General features: G+C 37.8%; 1 protein-coding gene across 8 annotated transcripts in view; it reads right to left on the bottom strand.

Annotated features, from left to right (window-relative positions):
• Positions 1 to 20,659, bottom strand: part of GFM2 (GTP dependent ribosome recycling factor mitochondrial 2) — an 86,045-nt gene that overhangs the window by 61,234 nt on the left and 4,152 nt on the right. For 6 of the 8 annotated variants that reach the window (XR_006605025.1, XR_006605026.1, XM_045074504.1 and 3 more), the window contains exons 2-5: positions 18,385 to 18,471; positions 16,863 to 16,947; positions 14,453 to 14,510; positions 13,931 to 14,028 (exon numbers count right to left, since the gene is read on the bottom strand). Coding sequence is in view for 5 of the 8 variants with exons in the window: in XM_045074504.1 (XP_044930439.1) it covers positions 13,931 to 14,028; positions 14,453 to 14,510; positions 16,863 to 16,947; positions 18,385 to 18,447 (304 nt within the window). In the remaining 3 variants the exon portion in view is untranslated. Of the gene's footprint in view, positions 1 to 13,793; positions 14,029 to 14,452; positions 14,511 to 16,862; positions 16,948 to 18,384; positions 18,472 to 19,722; positions 19,850 to 20,659 lie in introns of those variants that run through there. The other 2 variants (XM_045074503.1, XM_045074505.1) reach the window with 2 other exon arrangements.

Genomic DNA, 20,659 nt, shown 5'->3' with positions numbered 1-20,659 from the left:
GCACAGAGCGCGGCCAGAGACCAGGGAGACCAGAATGATTGACTGCTTTTCTCTGAGGGCCCACTGAGGAGTGGGCCCTGAGCTCCCAGCTCCTCTGAGGCCGGAGACTGGGAGGCCACCATTTTCATTCTTGTTCTCCAAAACTGTCTAGAAAGCATTCAGGGAACAAAAGCTACCAAACAAACCCAAGCAGATTACTTAGCCTGGCCCCTGGCCAGGGCGGTGCAATTCTACCTCAGGCAAAGACATTTGAGACTCACTGCAGAAGGCCCCTTTCCCATAAGACTAGCAAGAACATGCAGCCAAGACCAAGTTTAATGATGAACGAGAACTGCAAAACACCAGTGCTAGGGGAATACAGAAAATAGAATTCATGGCTTTTTCCCCATGATTCCTTAGTCTTTCAAAGTTAAATTTTTTTTAATTTTATTTTTGTTTTTTAAAAATTTTTCCTCTTTCCTATTTTATCTTATCAACACCTTGTAAAAAATCTACTTTAATTTTCATTTTTACAGTCCTATTCTGCCCTTCATTGTATTAAACCTTATTTTTGGATATATAGGCTTTCCTTTGAAATTTTGGGATACAGTATCTTCTAAGAGACCAAAATATACCCTAAATCTAGTGTATGGCTTTGTTCTAATCTCCCACCTGATCACGGTTCTCTCCCTTTTTTCTTTATTTTTTTCCCTTTTTTCAACCAACTTATCAATTCCTTTTTTAAAACTTTTGATTTTCATCTTACAATTATATTCCATCCCATCCCCTCACTGTATTTACCCTTATTTTTGTGTATGTAAGTTTTTCATTCTTTAAAATTCTGGGAGGCAGATTCTCGTAACAGAATAAAATACACCCAAAATCAAGTGCGTGGCTTTGTTCTATTCACTAACCTGATCATATATATGTTTTTTTCTTCCTTTCTTTTCCTCCCAATTTGTTTAGTGTCTCTTCTGATTTGTTTAGTGTATATTTTCCTGGGGTGGTTGTTAACCACTCCAGCATTTTGTTCTCTCATTCATCTATTCTTCTCTGGACAAAATGATGAATCGAAAAAACCCACCTCAAAAAAAAAAAAACAAGAGGCAGTACTGACTGCTAGGAACCTAATCAATACAGATATTAGTAAGACATCAGAACTAGAGTTTACAAAGTTACTAGCTGGGCTTGAAAAAAGCATAGAAGATAGTAGAGAATCCTTTTCTGGAGAAATAAAAGAACTAAAATCTAACCAAGTTGAAATTTAAAAAGCTATTAATGAGGTACAATAAAAAATGGAGTTTCTTACTGCTAGGATAAATGAGGCAGAAGAGAGAATTGGTGATACAAAAGATCAAATGATACATAATAAAGAAGCTGAGAAAAAGAGAGATAAAGAACTACTTGATCAAGAGGGGAGAATTTGAGAGATAAGTGATACCATAAGACAAAACAGTATTAGAGTAATTGGGATCCCAGAAGAAGAGTTGGGGGCAGAAGGTATATTGGAGCAAGTTAAAGCAGAGAACTTCCCTAATTTGGGGAAGGAAACAGCATCAAAATCCAGGAAGCACAGAGAATCTCTCCCTCAAAATCAATAAAAATAGGTCAACACTCCTTCATCTAACAGTAAAACTTACAAGTCTCAGAGACAAAGCAAAAATCCTGCAGCGCAGGACAGTCTGTAACCTACTATGGTAGAAATATTAGATTGGCAGCAGACCTATTCACAGAGACCTGGCAGGTCAGGAAGGGCTGGCATGATATATTCAGAGCACTTAACAACAAAAATATGCAGCCAAAAATACTATATCCAGCTAGGCTGTCACTGAAAATAGGTGGAAAAAAAAAGCTTCAGGAGAAACAAAAACTTAAAGAATTTGTAAACCCCAAACTAGCCATACAGGAAATATTGAAAGGGGTACCCTAGGCAGAGAGAGAACCTAAAACTAACATGGAACAGAGACAATATACAGTAACAGTCACCTCACAGGCAATATAATGGCACTAAATTCATATCTTTCAGTAGTTACCCTGAATGTAAATGGGCTAAATTCCCCAATCAAAAGACACAGGGTCTATCAGAATAGATTAAAAAACAACAACAACAAAAAACAAGGCCCATCAATATAGTGTCTGCAAGAGACCATTTTAGATTCAAAGACACCTCCAGATTTAAAGTGAGAGGGTGGAAAACAATTTACTGTGCTAACGGACATCAAAAGAAACCTGGGGTTGTAATCTTTATAACAGATAAAATAGATTTCAAACCAAAGACTATAATAAGAGATGAGGAAGGACACTATAACATACTTCAAGGGTCTATACAACAAGAAGATCTAACAATTTTAAATATCTATGCCCCTAACATGGGAGTAGCCAATTATATAAACCAATTAATAACAAAATCAAAGAAACATATCAACAATAATACAATAATAGTAGTGGACTGTAACACCCTCCTCACAGAAATGGACAGATCATCTAAGCTAAAGATCAACAAGGAAATAAAGGCTTTAAATGACACACTGGAACAAACAGACATCACAGATAGATTCAGAACATTCCATCCCAAAACAGAATACACATTCTTCTCTAGTGCACATGGAACATTCTCCAGAATAGATCACATCCCTGGTCACAAATTAGACACAAAAGATTGGGATCATTCCCTGCATATTTTCAGATCACAATGCTTTGAAACTAGAGCTCAACCACAAGAGGAAAGTAGGAAAGTACTCAAATACATGGAGCCTAAATAGCATCCTACTGAAGAATGAATGGGTCAACCAGGAAATTAAAGAAGAATTTAAAAAATTCATGGAAGCAAATGGAAATGAAAACGTGACTATTCAAAACCTTTGGGATGCAGCAAAGGTGGTCCTAAGAGGAAAGTATATAGCAATACAAGACTTTCTCAAGAAAAAAGAAAGGTCTCAAATATACAACCTAACTCTACACCTAAAGAAGTTGGAGAAAGAACAGCAAATAAACCCTAAACCCAGTAGAAGAGAAATAATAAAAATTAGAGCAGAAATCAATGAAACAGAAACCAAAAGAACAGCAGAACAGCTCAATGAAACTAGGAGCTGGTTCTTTGAAAGAATAAGACTGATAAACCCTTGGCCAGACTTATCAAAAGAAAAGAGAAAGGACCCAAATTAATAAAATCATGAATGAAAGAGGAGAGATCACAACCAACACCAAAGAAACACAAACAATTATAGGAACATATTATGACCAACTATACACCAGCAAATCAGACAATCTGGAAGAAATGGATACATTCCTAGAGACATATAAACTACCACAACTGAACCAGAAGAAATAGAAAACCTGAATGGACCCATAACCGGTAAGGAAATAGAAGCAGTAATAAAAAAAATCTCCCACAAACAGGAGTCCAGGGCCAGATGGCTTTTCAGGGGATTCTACCAAACATTTAATGAAGAATTAATACCTATTTTCCTGAAACTCTTCCAAAAAATAGAAGTGGAAAGAAAACTTCCAAACTCATTTTATGAGGCCAGCATTACCCTCATCCTAAAACCAGAAGACCCCATCAAAAAGGAGAATTATCCTCAAAAGGGAGAATAATATCAGATGATATCTGATTTGATAATATCAGACCAATATCCCTGATGAACATGGATGCAAAAACTATCACCAAAATACTAGTCAATAGGATCCAACAGTACATTAAAAGGATGATTCACGATATCGAGGGAGGAGTCAAGATGGCGGAGAAGTAGCAAGCTGAGACTGCTTCAGCTAGCCGGAGATCAGCTAGATAGCTTATCTAAAGATTGCAAACACCTGAAAATCCATCGGCAGATCGAAGAGAAGAAGAACAGCAATTCTGGAAACAGAAAATCAGCCACTTTCTGAAAGGTAGGACCGGCGGAGAAGTGAATCCAAAGCGACGGGAAGATAGACCCCGGGGGGAGGGGCCGGCTCCCGGCAAGCGGCGGAGCAACCGCGCACAAAATCAGGACTTTTAAAAGTCTGTTCCGCTGAGGGACATCGCTCCAGAGGCTAAACCGGGGCGAAGCCCACGCGGGGTCAGCGTGGCCTCAGGTCCCGCAGGGTCACAGAAGGATCGGGGGTGTCTGAGTGTCGCAGAGCTTGCGGGTATTGGAACGGGAAAGCCGGCTACAGAGACAGAGCCGACAGTAATCTCGCAGCTCGGTGTTACCTTGAACCGGTCGCAGGCTCGGTGAGCTCGGAGCGCGCGGCCGGAGGACAGGCAGACGGGAGTAACTGGGCGCTGTTCTCTGAGGGCGCACTGAGGAGTGGGGCCCTGGGCTCTCGGCTCCTCCGGGCCGGAGACCAGGAGGCCGCCATTTGTATTCCCGTCCTCTGGAACTCTACGGAAAGCGCTCAGGGAACAAAAGCTCCTGAAAGCAAACCCGAGCGGATTACTCACCCCGGCCCCGGGTAAGGGCGGTGTAATTCCGCCTGGGGCAAAGACACTTGAGAATCACTACAACAGGCCCCTCCCCCAGAAGATCAACAAGAAATCCAGCCGAGACCAAGTTCACCTACCAAGGAGTGCGGTTTCAATACCAAGGAGAGCAGCAGAATTCCAGAGGAGGAGAAAGCCAAGCACGGAACTCATGACTTTTTTCCTGTGATTTTTTTTAGTCTTGCAGTTAATTTAATTTTTTCTTTTTCATTTTTTTTTTTTCTCGCCTTCGGGTAAAATTTTTTTTTTTTTTTTTAACTGTTACCTTTTTCTTTTTTAACGATTTTTTACTAGTTTATCTAATATATATATATATATTTTTTACATTTTTCTTAGGTGTTTTCTTTTTTAAAAATTCTTTTCTTTTCTTTTCTTTTTTTTTTTTTTTTTTTCTTTTTCTTTTTTCTCTCTTCCTTTTTGAACCTCTTTTTATCCCCTTTCTCCCCACTCACGATTTTGGATCTCTTCTAATTTGGTTAAAGCATATTTTCCTGGGGTTGTTGCCACCCTTTTAGTATTTTACTTGCCCCTTCATTTACTCTTATCTGGACAAAAATGACAAGACGTAAAAATTCAACACAAAAAAAAAGAACAAGAGGCAGTACCGAAGGCTAGGGACCTAATCAATACAGACATCGGTAATATGTCAGATCTAGAGTTCAGAATGACAATTCTCAAGGTTCTAGCCGGGCTCGAAAAAGGCATGGAAGATATTAGAGAAACCCTCTCGAGAGATATAAAAGCCCTCTCTGGAGAAATAAAAGAACTAAAATCTAACCAAGTTGAAATCAAAAAAGCTATTAATGAGGTGCAATCAAAAATGGAGGCTCTCGCTGCTAGGATAAATGAGGCAGAAGAAAGAATTAGTGATATAGAAGACCAAATGACAGAGAATAAAGAAGCTGATCAAAAGAGGGACAAACAGCTACTGGACCACGAGGGGAGAATTCGAGAGATAAGTGACACCATAAGACGAAACAACATTAGAATAATTGGGATTCCAGAAGAAGAAGAAAGTGAGAGGGGAGCAGAAGGTATACTGGAGAGAATTATTGGGGAGAATTTCCCCAATATGGCAAAGGGAACGAGCATCAAAATTCAGGAGGTTCAGAGAATGCCCCTCAAAATCAATAAGAATAGGCCCACACCCCGTCACCTAATAGTAAAATTTACAAGTCTCAATGACAAAGAGAAAATCCTGAAAGCAGCCCGGGAAAAGAAGTCTGTAACATACAATGGTAAAAATATTAGATTGGCAGCTGACTTATCCACAGAGACCTGGCAGGCCAGAAAGAGCTGGCATGATATTTTCAGAGCACTAAACGAGAAAAACATGCAGCCAAGAATACTATATCCAGCTAGGCTATCATTGAAAATAGAAGGAGAGATTAAAAGCTTCCAGGACAAACAACAACTGAAAGAATTTGCAAATACCAAACCAGCTCTACAGGAAATCTTGAAAGGGGTCCTCTAAGCAAAGAGAGAGCCTACAAGTGGTAGATCAGAAAGGAACAGAGACCATATACAGTAACAGTCACCTTACAGGCAATACAATGGCACTAAATTCATATCTCTCAATAGTTACCCTGAATGTGAATGGGCTAAATGCCCCTGTCAAAAGACACAGGGTATCAGAATGGATAAAAAAACAAAACCCATCTATATGTTGCCTCTAAGAAACACATTTTAAGCCCGAAGACACCTCCAGATTTAAAGTGAGGGGGTGGAAAAGAATTTACCATGCTAATGGACATCAGAAGAAAGCAGGAGTGGCAATCCTTATATCAGATCAATTAGATTTTAAGCCAAAGACTATAATAAGAGATGAGGAAGGACACTATATCATACTCAAAGGGTCTGTCCAACAAGAATATTTAACAATTTTAAATATCTATGCCCCCAATGTGGGAGCAGCCAACTATATAAACCAATTAATAACAAAATCAAAGAAACACATCAACAATAATACAATGATAGTAGGGGACTTTAACACTCCCCTCACTGAAATGGACAGGTCATCCAAGCAAAAGATCAGCAAGGATATAAAGGCCTTAAATGACACACTGGACCAGATGGACATCACAGATATATTCAGAATATTTCATCCCAAAGCAACAGAATACACATTCTTCTCTAGTGCACATGGAACATTCTCCAGAATAGATCACATCCTCGGTCCTAAATCAGGACTCAACCGGTATCAAAAGATTGGGATCATTCCCTGCATATTTTCAGACCACAATGCTCTAAAGCTAGAACTCAACCACAAAAGGAAGTTTGGAAAGAACCCAAATACATGGAGACTAAACAGTATCCTTCTAAAGAATGAATGGGTCAAAACGGGAAATTAAAGAAGAATTGAAAAAAATCATGGAAACAAATGATAATGAAAATACAACGGTTCAAAATCTGTGGGACACAACAAAGGCAGTCCTGAGAGGAAAATATATAGCGGTACAAGCCTTTCTCAAGAAACAAGAAAGGTCTCAGGTACACAACCTAACCCTACACCTAAAGGAGCTGGAGAAAGAACAAGAAAGAAACCCTAAGCCCAGCAGGAGAAGAGAAATCATAAAGATCAGAGCAGAAATCAATGAAATAGAAACCAAAAAAACAATAGAACAAATCAACGAAACTAGGAGCTGGTTCTTTGAAAGAATTAATAAAATTGATAAACCCCTGGCCCGACTTATCAAAAAGAAAAGAGAAAGGACCCAAATAAATAAAATCATGAATGAAAGAGGAGAGATCACAACTAACACCAAAGAAATACAAACTATTATAAGAACATACTATGAGCAACTCTACGGCAATAAATTTGACAATCTGGAAGAAATGGATGCATTCCTAGAAACATATAAACTACCACAACTGAACCAGGAAGAAATAGAAAGCCTGAACAGACCCATAACCAGTAAGGAGATTGAAACAGTCATTAAAAAATCTCCAAACAAACAAAAGCCCAGGGCCAGACGGCTTCCCGTGGGAATTCTACCAAACATTTAAAGAAGAACTAATTCCTATTCTCCTGAAACTGTTCCAAAAAATAGAAATGGAAGGAAAACTTCCAAACTCATTTTATGAGGCCAGCATCACCTTGATCCCAAAACCAGACAAGGATCCCACCAAAAAAGAGAGCTATAGACCGATATCCTTGATGAACACAGATGCGAAAATACTCAACAAAATACTAGCCAATAGGATTCAACAGTACATTAAAAAGATTATTCACCACGACCAAGTGGGATTTATTCCAGGGCTGCAAGGTTGGTTCAACATCCGCAAATCAGTCAATGTGATACAACACATCAATAAAAGTAAGAACAAGAACCATATGATACTCTCAATAGATGCTGAAAAAGCATTTGACAAAGTACAACATCCCTTCCTGATCAAAACTCTTCAAAGTGTAGGGATAGAGGGCACATACCTCAATATCATCAAAGCCATCTATGAAAAACCCACCGCAAATATCATTCTCAATGGAGAAAAACTGAAAGCTTTTCCGCTAAGGTCAGGAACACGGCAGGGATGTCCATTATCACCACTGCTATTCAACATCGTACTAGAGGTCCTAGCCTCAGCAATCAGACAACAAAAGGAAATTAAAGGCATCCAAATCGGCAAAGAAGAAGTCAAATTATCACTCTTCGCAGATGATATGATACTATATGTGGAAAACCCAAAAGAATGCACTCCAAAACTGCTAGAACTTATACAGGAATTCAGTAAAGTGTCAGGATATAAAATCAATGCACAGAAATCAGTTGCATTTCTCTACACCAACAGCAAGACAGAAGAAAGAGATATTAAGGAGTCAATCCCATTTACAATTGCATCCAAAACCATAAGATACCTAGGAATAAACCTAACCAAAGAGACACAGAAATCTATACTCAGAAAACTATAAAGTACTCATGAAAGAAATTGAGGAAGACACAAAGAAATGGAAAAATGTTCCATGCTCCTGGATTGGAAGAATAAATATTGTGAAAATGTCTATGCTACCTAAAGCAATCTACACATTTAATGCAATTCCTATCAAAGTACCATCCATCTTTTTCAAAGAAATGGAACAAATAATTCTAAAATTTATATGGAACCAGAAAAGACCTCGAATAGCCAAAGGGATATTGAAAAAGAAAGCCAACGTTGGTGGCATCACAATTCCGGACTTCAAGCTCTATTACAAAGCTGTCATCATCAAGACAGCATGGTACTGGCACAAAAACAGACACATAGATCAATGGAACAGAATAGAGAGCCCAGAAATAGACCCTCAAATCTATGGTCAACTAATCTTCGACAAAGCAGGAAAGAATGTCCAATGGAAAAAAGACAGCCTTTTCAATAAATGGTGCTGGGAAAATTGGACAGCCACATGCAGAAAAATGAAATTGGACCATTTCCTTACACCACACACAAAAATAGACTCAAAATGGATGAAGGACCTCAATGTACGAAAGGAATCCATCAAAATCCTTGAGGAGAACACGGGCAGCAACCTCTTCGACCTCTGCCGCAGCAACATCTTCCTAGGAACAACGCAAAAGGCAAGGGAAGCAAGGGAAAAAATGAACTACTGGGATTTCATCAAGATCAAAAGCTTTTGCACAGCAAAGGAAACAGTTAACAAAATCAAAAGACAACTGACAGAATGGGAGAAGATATTTGCAAACGACATATCAGATAAAGGACTAGTGTCCAGAATCTATAAAGAACTTAGCAAACTCAACACCCAAAGAACAAATAATCCAATCAAGAAATGGGCAGAAGACATGAACAGACATTTCTGCAAAGAAGACATCCAGATGGCCAACAGACACATGAAAAAGTGCTCCATATCACTCGGCATCAGGGAAATACAAATCAAAACCACAATGAGATATCACCTCACACCAGTCAGAATGGCTAAAATCAACAAGTCAGGAAATGACAGATGCTGGCGAGGATGCGGAGAAAGGGGAACCCTCCTACACTGTTGGTGGGAATGCAAGCTGGTGCAGCCACTCTGGAAAACAGCATGGAGGTTCCTCAAAATGTTGAAAATAGAACTGCCCTATGACCCAGCAATTGCACTACTGGGTATTTACCCTAAAGATACAAATGTAGTGATCCAAAGGGACACATGCACCCGAATGTTTATAGCAGCAATGTCCACAATAGCCAAACTATGGAAAGAACCTAGATGTCCATCAACAGATGAATGGATCAAGAAGATGTGGTATATATACACAATGGAATACTATGCAGCCATCAAAAGAAATGAAATCTTGCCATTTGCAACAACATGGATGGAACTAGAGCGTATCATGCTTAGCGAAATAAGTCAAGCAGAGAAAGACAACTATCATATGATCTCCCTGATATGAGGAAGTGGTGATGCAACATGGAGGCTTAAGTGGGTAGAAGAAGAATAAATGAAACAAGATGGGATTGGGAGGGAGACAAACCATAAGTGACTCTTAATCTCACAAAACAAACTGAGGGTTGCCGGGGGGAGGGGGTTTGGGAGAAGGGGGTGGGATTATGGACATTGGGGAGGGTATGTGATTTGGTGAGTGCTGTGAAGTGTGTAAACCTGGTGATTCACAGACCTGTACCCCTGGGGATAAAAATATATGTTTATAAAAATAAAAAATTATAAAAAAAAAAAAAAAAAAAAAAAAAAAAAAGGATGATTCACCACGACCAAGTGGAATTTATTCCTGGGCTGCAAGTTTGGTCCAACATCCGCAAATCAATCAATGTGATACAATACATTAATAAAAGAAAGAACAAGAACCATATGATATATTCAATAGATGCTGATAAAGCATTTGACAAAGAACAACATCCCTTCTTGATCAAAACTCTTCACAGTGTAGGGATAGAGGGTACATACCTTAATATCATAAAAGCCATCTATGAAAAACCCACATCGAATATCATTCTCAATGGGGAAAAACTGAGAGCTTTTCCGCTAAGGTCAGGAACATGGCAGGGATGTCCATGATCACCACTACTATTCAACAAAGTACTAGAAGTCCTAGCCTCAGCAATCACACAACAAAAAGAAATAAAAGGCATCTGAATTGGCAAAAAAGTCAAACTTTCACTCTTTGCAGATAATATGATACTGCATGTGGAAAACCCAAAAGACTCCACCCCAAAACTGCTAGAACTCATACTGCAATTCAGTAAAGTGTCAAGATATAAAATCAGTGCACAGAAATCAGTTGTATTCTATACACCACCACCAAGACAGAAGAAAGAGAAATTAAGGAGTTGATCCCATTGACAACTGCACCCAAAACCCTAAGATACCTAGGAATAAATCTAACCAAAGAGGCAAAGAATTTTTACTCAGAAAACTATAGAATACTCATGAAAGAAATTGAGGAAGACATAAAGAAATGGAAAAACGTTCCACGCTCATGGATCGGAAGAACAAATACTGCGAAAATGTCTATGCTACCTAGAGCAATCTACACACTTAATGCAATCCTTATCAAGATACCACCAACTTTTTTCAAAGAAATGGAACAAAGAATCTTAAAATTTATATGAAAATAGAAAAGTCCCCAATAGCCAGAGAAATGTTGAAAAAGAAAACCATAGCTGGTGGCATCACAATTCCGGACTTCAAGCTCGATTACAAAGCTGTCATCATCAAGACAGTACGACACTGGCACAAAAACAGACACAGAGATCAACGGAACAGAATAGAGAGCCCAGAAATGGGCCCTCAACTCTATGGTCAACTAATCTTTAACAAAGCAGGGAAGACTGTCCAATGAAAAAAAGACAAGTCTCTTCAACAAATGGTGTTGGGAAAATTAACCACATGCAGAAAAATGAAACTGGACCATTTCCTTACACCATACACAAAAACAGACTCAAAATGGATGAAAGACTTCAATGTGAGACAGGAATCCATCAAAATCCTTAAGGAGAACACATGCAGCAACGTCTTGGACCTCAGCCGCAGTAACTTCTTCCTAGAAACATCACTGAAAGCTAGTGAGGCAAGGGCAAAAATGAATTACTGGGACTTCATCAAGATCAAAAGCTTTTGCACAGCAAAGGAAACAGTCAACAAAACCAAAAGACAACTGACAGAATGGGAGAAGATATTTGCAAATGACATAACAGATAAAGGGCTAGTATCTAAAGTCTATAAGGAACTTACCAAACTCAACATCCAAGGAACAAATAAATCCAATCAAGAAATGAGCAGAAGACATGAACAGACATTTTGGCAAAGAAGGCACCCAAATGGCGAAGAGAGACATGAAAAAGTGTTCAACATCACTCGGCATCAGGGAAATACAAATCTAAACCACAGTGAAATACCACCTCACACCAGTCAGAATGGCTAAAATTAACAAATCAAAAAATGAAAGGTGTTGGTGAGGATGCGGAGATAGGAGAACCCTCCTACACTGTTGGTGGGAATGCAAGCTAGTGAAGCCATTCTAGAAAACAGTATGAAGGTTCCTCAAAAAGTTGAAAATAGAACCACCCTATGACCCACCAATTGCAGAACTGGGTATTTACCCCAAGGATACAAATGTGATCCAAAGGGGCACATGCATCCCAATGCTTATAGCATCAATGTCCACAATAGCCAAGTTATGGAAAGAGCCTAGATGTCCATCAACACATAAATGGATAAAGAAGATGTGGTGTGTGTGTATACACACACACAATGGAATACTATGCAGCCATCAAAAAACAAAATCTTGCCATTTGCAAGGATGTGGATGAACTAGAGGCAATTATGCTAAGCAACATAAGTCAATCAGAGAAAGACAATTATCATATGATCTCACTGATACAAGGAATTTGAGAAACAAGACAGAGGATGATAGGGGAAGGGAGGAAAAAATGAAACAACATGAAACCAGAGAGGGAGACAAACCATAACAGACTCTTAATCTCAAGAAACAAACTGAGGATTGCCGGAGGGGAGCCGGGAGCGGGGGGGGGGGGGGGGGGAGGACAGGGTGACTGGGTGATGGACACTGGGGAGGGTATGTGCTATGGTGAGCACTGTGTATTGTGTTAAGACTGATGAATTACAGACCTGTACCCCTAAGACAAATAATCCATTATATGTTAACTTTAAAAAAAAAAAAAAAAAAGGAACATATTTGTGTCACAATAGAAGAAGCCTAATAATGTTCCATGTTTTGGGGTCATAGCCCCCGTTTACACAGCAATAGTTCTATGAGAAACACATGTGTTCAAACATTTTGGAAACTGTCACCATGAATATTCTAATCCTGGGTGTTCTTTTCCTCTATAAATACTATTAAGTCTCAACCAGTTTGAAGGGTCTAGAGAAATGGTTGTCAATATAACGCATTTCAAAATTTCTGTGGAGCTTCTGAAAAAATTACTCATTTCCACTTCTGGTCATAAGGACCTCTTGACCTTGAAATCTCAAATTTCAAAACAAACTATTTCACCAGAGATAAAGGCACTTCTTAATGATTAAAAAAAGTGGATTCATCAGAGAAACACAACAATCATAAATGTGTATGAGATAAATGTAGACTTTTAAAATACATGATACAAAAATATGACAACTAGCCATATATATACTTTCTAAATCTTAATTTCCAGAGTAGAGCTATGGCACTGTCAATTAAAAACCAAACCAAACCAAAAAACTACATGGGGATTCAAATGTGCACAACTGGTCAAGAGTAACAGTTTTTGACATATTATAATTTAAAAATCAAAACTGAGGTAAACAGTACTACTACTGTGACTGGGATTAACAAAATCCCTCCTTCTTCTGCCTGAAAACTTTACCTTTGGTTAACTTTCTTGTTCTTTTCTTCTAGAAGCCAGAGAACACAAGTATGTCAACTATGGTGCTAGGCAACATGTATTATAGAAAAAATAATTTGTAATTTGTAAGCTACATCTGAACTGAGAAGAGCTTTATGAAACTGTAAATACCTGAAGAGATAAACAGCTTTAGGCCTTCCTGAGTGGGCTATGGCATGTCTTTTATGGTAAACCTGGAAGACTGCCCATGGAGCTATACACCTGGAAGACTGTCCATGTGGAAGAGGTACATATTCCTAAGGGACATGAAGATTGTAAGCCAGCGTGGCTCCTGTGAATCTTGTTAAAGGAAACTATCACTTTTGGGTACCTAAAGAAGGTAGCTCCCAGACACTTAGGTGGACTGCTTTAAGAAATGAAGAAACAAACTACCATTGTGCTGGGAAGCTTTGCTTCCTGTTCTAACAGCCTTCTGAACAGACCAGGGTGAATTGTGGCCCAAGATAGTCCTATGAATCTAAATGTTTACTTGAACCTACAAAGACTCTTAAGTGGGTGTTCAAACTACCTTATCTTTGTGTTGCGGTTTAGACATCAGTGCTTCCATGCCATACATAAGATCTCTAGGTTGACTTCTTAATCAAAATATTTTCCAATGATGCTTTTTGCTAATGGGGGTTGGGGAGAGGAGGAATCCATTCTAACCTCCCAGTGATCTTGTGTATCCAGAATAGTACAATATTCTTTCTGTGGTGGTAGTTTTGCCTGCATCAATATGAGCCATAATTCCAATATTACGGATTCTGTTTAAAAAGTAGGGGGAAAAAAAGATGGACATTAATAAAAGTGTAAAACTAAAACAGGTATGCTACACAAATTTCAAAACTGGTATTTCAGTAATTTTTATAATGGTAGAAAAACTAGAAAAAGAGAAAACATAAAACACATTATTCTGACAAAACAGCTAACAAAAGAGCAAACTACAATCTTATGAATCTTTTACTTATTTCTATGTGCTGTTGCTACATTAAAAACATTTAGTATTAAATTCAGGAAAAAATAGCATTTAGATACGTACCCATACCTCTTTTAAGATACATACCAACATCTACTTATACTTAGCTAGGGCAGAAAGCTAAATTAACAATGCTAAATTAAGTCCATGACAGAACCTCTTGGCTTTTTACAGCAGCGTATGGAAAAGATTGTATCAGTGATAGTACTTACTTAGCTATGGGAGGACTGATGACGGAATGAAGCGATTTGATATCATTTCCAACTAAACCTAATGGAAAGAGGGTTACAATTTAAAACTTTAAGAAATCCCCCTTTAATTTGCAAATCAAGAAAGTTAAAACAATTTTAAGCAAATATTGTAATTCCAATTAAAGTAAAATTCAAGCTAAATAGAACTCTGATTTACTTAAAAATTATTTTCCTGCAATCTGTAGAGAAAAGGCAACAGATGATGTAAGTTGTTTTTTTGTTTTTTTGTTTTTTTTTTTAAGACTTTACTTATTTGTTTGACAGAGAAAGCACAAGTAGGCAGAGCAGCAGGCACAGGGAAGAGGAGGCTCCCCACTGAGAGTCCATTGCCGGACTTGATCCCAGGACTCCCCCCATGTCATGACCTCACTTGGAGGCAGACGCTCAACCAACTGAACCACCCAGGCACCCCTAAGATAAAGTTTTGAAACATCAACTTCTAGATCACAGACTTAGAAAAATAAAAATTTACCCCAGTCTTTGCCACTTTCTATAATTCTGTAATAGACATAATAGAATTGTAGAATTAGAATGTTCTAACAATAATCTTAAAAACAAAACAAAACAATAATCTTATGGCCACAGCATTTAAATTAAAGAAAAATAAAATACACAGCCCTGTAAATGTGCATTGTCAAGGCTTGAAAAGTGAAGAGTGATCCTCGTATCAGATAATAATGAATTCTCATACAATTTGAAATCTATCTTCCCTCAGTAATCCCAAGCACAAAGTACCTTTAAAAATGGATTAGGAGGTATAACTGAACAGGAGCTAGAACAACCTAATACTTTCTAAAAGGCCAAGTAGTACTTCTGGAGTACAAAGAGCCCATAATAATTTACTCCGTGCTTATATTTTATTAATAATATTAAAGCAAAAATGCAGTTACATTTATTTTTTTTTTTAAGATTTTATTTTATTTATTTATTTGACAGAGAGAAATCACAAGTAGATGGAGAAGCAGGCAGAGAGAGAGAGAGGGAAGCAGGCTCCGTGCTGAGCAGAGAGCCCGATGCGGGACTCGATCCCAGGACCCTGAGATCACGACCCGAGCCGAAGGCAGCGGCTTAACCCACTGAGCCACCCAGGCGCCCTGCAGTTACATTTATAATTTTAACCTATACCTTCCTATTATTTAAATCAACTTTGCAAAATTTCTCTAATAAATCAAGAACAGTTCTACTGTATTTTGAAAACCTGATGGCAGTTTTAAGACTTACAGATCACCTGTATGGCTACAGATTAATTTGCATGACAATATATAGAAATACAGATACAAATCAATAATGCAGGGCATTAAATTCACACGTCATTACAAGTCACACATCCTATCAGTATTTTTACTCCATAATTCTCACAGGACAAAGATGGTAATGAAAACAGCCACATAATGAAACTAGTTTCAAAGAGTCTCCCATATGCTTGCTTGCTTCAAACACAGGAAGAACATTCAGAATTTGTCAGTTCTTCAAGCATTGAGTTTTTGTTTTTGTTTTTTTAAAGATTTTATTTATTTATTGGTAGAGAGAGAAGGAGATAGCACAAGCAAGGGGAGCAACAGGCAGAAGAAGAGGGAGAAGCAGGGTCTCCACTGAGCAAGGAGCCTGATGCCAGGCCTCAATCCCAGGACCCTAACCAGAGCTGAAGGCAGATGCTCAACTGACTGAGCCACCCAGGCGCTCCAAGCATCAAGTTTTAATAGCCATTTTACCTAATGCAAATTACCCCAGATAAATATTTAATCAACTAATTTTTTTTTTGAAGATTTTATTTATTTATTTGAGAAAGAGCATGAGAGGCGAGAAGGTCAGAGGGAGAAGCAGACTCACCGTGGAGCTGGGAGCCTGATGCGGAACTCAATCCCGGGACTCCAGGACTATGACCTGAGCCAAAGGCAGTCGCTTAACCAACTGAGCCACCCAGGCGCCCTTAACTAACTAATCTTAAGTATCTCCACAATAAATTACTTGGGCAAACCTCCATTGAGAAAATACTTCCGTGTAAAAATCAGAAACGTACTAGAAAAACAGTATTTTATAGCAAGAGCACTCTACAGGTACAGACCTCTTAACTTCTGAGCCAGCTACTAAAGCCAGCAACCTTTCTCTTTGTTTAGTTCATTTGGAGAGCCAGCAGATGAGGAATACAGGCTTACTGATACTCCCTCCTGGCTTCTATCACAATACTTCCAACTCCTAATCAACTCAAGGAAAGGGCCAAGAAGTAAAACTACCCCACTACTTCCAAAATGGAAGTAATGACGTCGTGAATTTAATGCCCTGCATTTAATGCCCTTAATAAAGGCATGTTTGCCAATGAGAGAAAGCAAACAAGCAGTTTAAGTACAATGAGAAGAATAAAAATTTGTACCTGGTAGAGAACTGTAGCTTCTTCCAAGAGGCACATATGGCTTTAATCTTTTTAAACTTGCTTTTATTTTACAGCAACACATATTCTAGTGAGAAGAAAAGAAACCTGATATTAATTTTATTTTAGCATGACTTATTAGAATACTTTTAACATCATAACTGTTTTGTCAGAGAAAATACTTTGAATCTCCTTAAAATAGTTTCCATTTATTAACTCCAGTTTCTTTAAAAAGTGACAACCCAAAATTATACAATAGGAAAAAACAAAAATAAGACTATTTTGAGCTGATCTTAGAAGATGGTTCTCTAAGATCTGCAGCATTAGCAACAGAGGGTACACAAATTCTCTGGACCTATTCCAGACAAGAGAATCAGAAACTCTGAGGAGAGATAAACAATCTATGGGGGGAGGGGGTTTAAACTGAAGTATAATTAATATAGTGTTATATGAGTTTCAACAAGCACTCCAGGTGATTCTAAAGATTTATTTATTTGAGAGACAGCCGCTCTTGAGTGGAGGTGGGGGTTGAAGGGGGAAGGGAGAGTCCTAAGCAGATAGCACAGAGTGTAGAGCCTGACATAGGCCTCAATCTCACAACCCTGAGATCAGGACTAGAGTCTGATGCTCAACCAAGTAAGCCACCCAGGTGCCCCAACCTCCAGGTGACTCTGACAGCTATAGTTTGAAACTCAGGACCTGAAATTCCCAGAAAGCCAGAAAAGTTAAATAAGGTCTCTCACACTGGCTATTCTTTGATTTTCTACAGGTGCTAAGAACTGCGTAGGGGTCATGAAACTCAGAATTTATTGAAGTGGCTACACATCAGAATCACCTGGAAAATTTTAAAAACATCTGAGGGGAAGTTGGGAGAACTAGGACTGGCATTCTTAAAAATTTCTGAGGTAACTTCTCCCAGTGTTTCCACTAAGAGGTTGAATATTCCTCATCCCCAGACCACTAGATACACATTATTGACTGTCAATACATTTAGAATTGTGACATTTAGTGTATTTAGTAATAACTCTGGGCTGCCACATCTACCTTTTACGGTATCTTGGAACATATGCCTATATATTCTATATTCCCTATGCATTACTTACCCAGTTTTTGGCAATACAACACTATGATCCTAATAAAATATTTCAAGAGTAGAGTCTCAAAACTATTTAAATTTCCACTGCATAATGAAGAGGGAAAGACAGTGCTACCTGCCACAGGTGTGCAGTCAGAAAGCATCAGCAATGAAAAGACCAAAGAAAACCTGTGTAACTCCTTGGGGTGCTAAGGACCTCAAAATGGAATATACAAATGGATAGTCTTCAAAACACTGCACAGGGCATTTTGAAGTAGCAAAATGCACTTCAGACTAGGGATAAAGCCTTCTGCTTCTTGGTTACAGTTTCTCCCACACTCTCTGTTAAGAAAAACTGAAGAAGATAAAGATATAATAGTTTAAGAGTATAAGAGGCCTTTCAGGAAATAAAGTTGCTGAAGTATATTTAATTTTACAAGAAAAGCTTACATTAACATGCAGGATGGATATCTTCTTATGATTTACTCCAAACTTCCTCAAGTTGGAGAACATGCTGACCCTCTAAACTGTTATTCTCTGAAAAGGAAAAATACAAAATTTTAAAACTAAGTTTATGTAGTATGTATCAGTAAGACATATTTAGATTTTTTTTTTTTTTTTTTTTTTTTGACAGAGAGACATCACAAGTAGGCAGAGAGGCAGGCAGAGAGATAGAGGAGGAAGCAGGCTCCCCGCTGAGCAGAGAGCCCGATGCGGGACTCGATCCCAGGACCCTGAGATCATGACCCGAGCAGAAGGCAGCGGCTTAACCCACTGAGCCACCCAGGCGCCCAGTAAGACATATTTAAAATAAGGCATTTGTAATACATATCGTAAAAATGTATTACATTAAAAAAAAATGTATTACATTTTAGAAGTACAGTATTTTTAGCTACCAAAAAATTCAACACATCAATCAGAAAATGAAAATTCTGACAAAATGAGAAACATGGTTCTCAAGCTAAAATGTTCTTTATTTTTTCAACATGTTTTAATTCTTAAAGATATGGACATATTGTGGGAAAAGACTAACATGACAAAAATGTATCACAGCAATTACAATGTTATTTATGTAATTATACAGAATTTAGTACAGAAAGGTAAGCAACTACATGTTAACTTGGTAATTTCTCATTGATAGTGTAATTTAGTGGTTTATCTGTACATACTGATTTTTCTACCATAAATATGTAAAAAAAAAATACACAAAAGCAAGTCCTCTTCTATGATTATAAAAATTAAGTAATTTTGGTTTAAAAACATTAACTGAATATGAACCATGTTTCAAGTACAATATTAAAGCTAAGAGAAGTTCATGGAAGCATCTGAGACTAGGTAGAGAGCAAGGAAATATTGTGTGCCATTTTATATAAGAAGCCATGTCAAAACTCATTATTTTGGGGAATCTGGCTGGCTCAGTCAATGGAGTGTGCAACTCTTGATCTCAAAGTTGTGAGTTTGAGCTCCACACTGGGTGAGGAGATTATATAAAAAATAAGATCTTTTTTAAAAAAATCCATTATTTTCCCCTCCTAAATCTGTGTTTTAAAACAGCCACATTCACTAACCCTCATTTATTTTTTAATTTTCTTTTTTTAGAGACAGCACAGGGGCAGGGATGGGGGTACATGATGGTAGGAGAGGGGGAGGCAGAATCTTATGCAGGCTCCATGCTCAGTGAGGAGCCTGATGTGGGGGAGGGAATCTCATAAACCTGAGATCATGACCTGAGCAGAAATCAAGAGCAGACTGATTCACTGACAAGCCACCCAGGCACACCTCACTAACCCTCATTTAGAAAGTCACCAAATCCTTGTGATTTTATTTCCTAAATTTATCTTGAATCCATTCCCTCTTTTTCACTTCCAGTGTCAAAGTTCAGGAAGTTTACAATATCGTGCATGTTTGATCCACTCTAAAATAGAACAAAACATTTTAACCAATGAAATACAAAAAACCCTAATACGTTTTGATTCCACATTGCAACTAAGAAACTACCACTTGTCACCCTGGTAGAGCATCTAAGATCATCCACAATTTTCTGTAAAGACTATTAAAATACTCAATACCTTTCCCAACTACCTATATGACCTATGTGTATGAGGCTGGATTTTCTTCAGAGAGTTCAACCAAAAATAAAGATCATACATACATAGTAACAAATACAGAAGGTGATAGCAGATGCCTTTATGCCTTTAGCTAGCTGTTTTCTTTATGCCCAACATTAAAGACACTTGCAAAATTCTAAGGCAAGGTAAAATATTCTTCAAACTAAATTACTTTTGTAAAATAAAAGGTATTTCTCATAACACTATATTATGTACACTAAGATTCAGTGGATTTAAGTGAACTATTAAAGTATTTTAAAGTTTTAATTTCTAATAATTGAGTATGTATTATAACCTACATTAAAAAAAAAAACCTCTTTGGAGTTCTAAATCATTTTTAAGAGTGTGAAGGGATGCTATAGACTAAATTTTGAAAACATATTCCAACATCCTGTTTCCCCAAGTGGATGACCACGATTATTTAAGTTACAGAAAGAAATTTACTAAATAAATATCAGAAAAACTAACCAAGAGAATCCATCTTGTATATACTAATACTTAAGAAGTCAAATTTTACATTAAAATGTGAATTTGAGGAAAATTAAGTAAATAATAACATAGGTGACATTCAGATATAACCAGTCTTAAAAAGTACTCAAATCACTGAAGGGAATGTA

Source organism: Mustela putorius, unplaced genomic scaffold (genome assembly GCF_011764305.1).
Source record: "Mustela putorius furo isolate JIRA1106 unplaced genomic scaffold, ASM1176430v1.1 tig00537350_pilon_pilon_pilon, whole genome shotgun sequence".
Lineage (NCBI taxonomy): Eukaryota > Metazoa > Chordata > Mammalia > Carnivora > Mustelidae > Mustela > Mustela putorius.
Note: the sequence above shows the minus strand (reverse complement) of the source record. Positions and strands in the feature narration are given on the sequence as shown.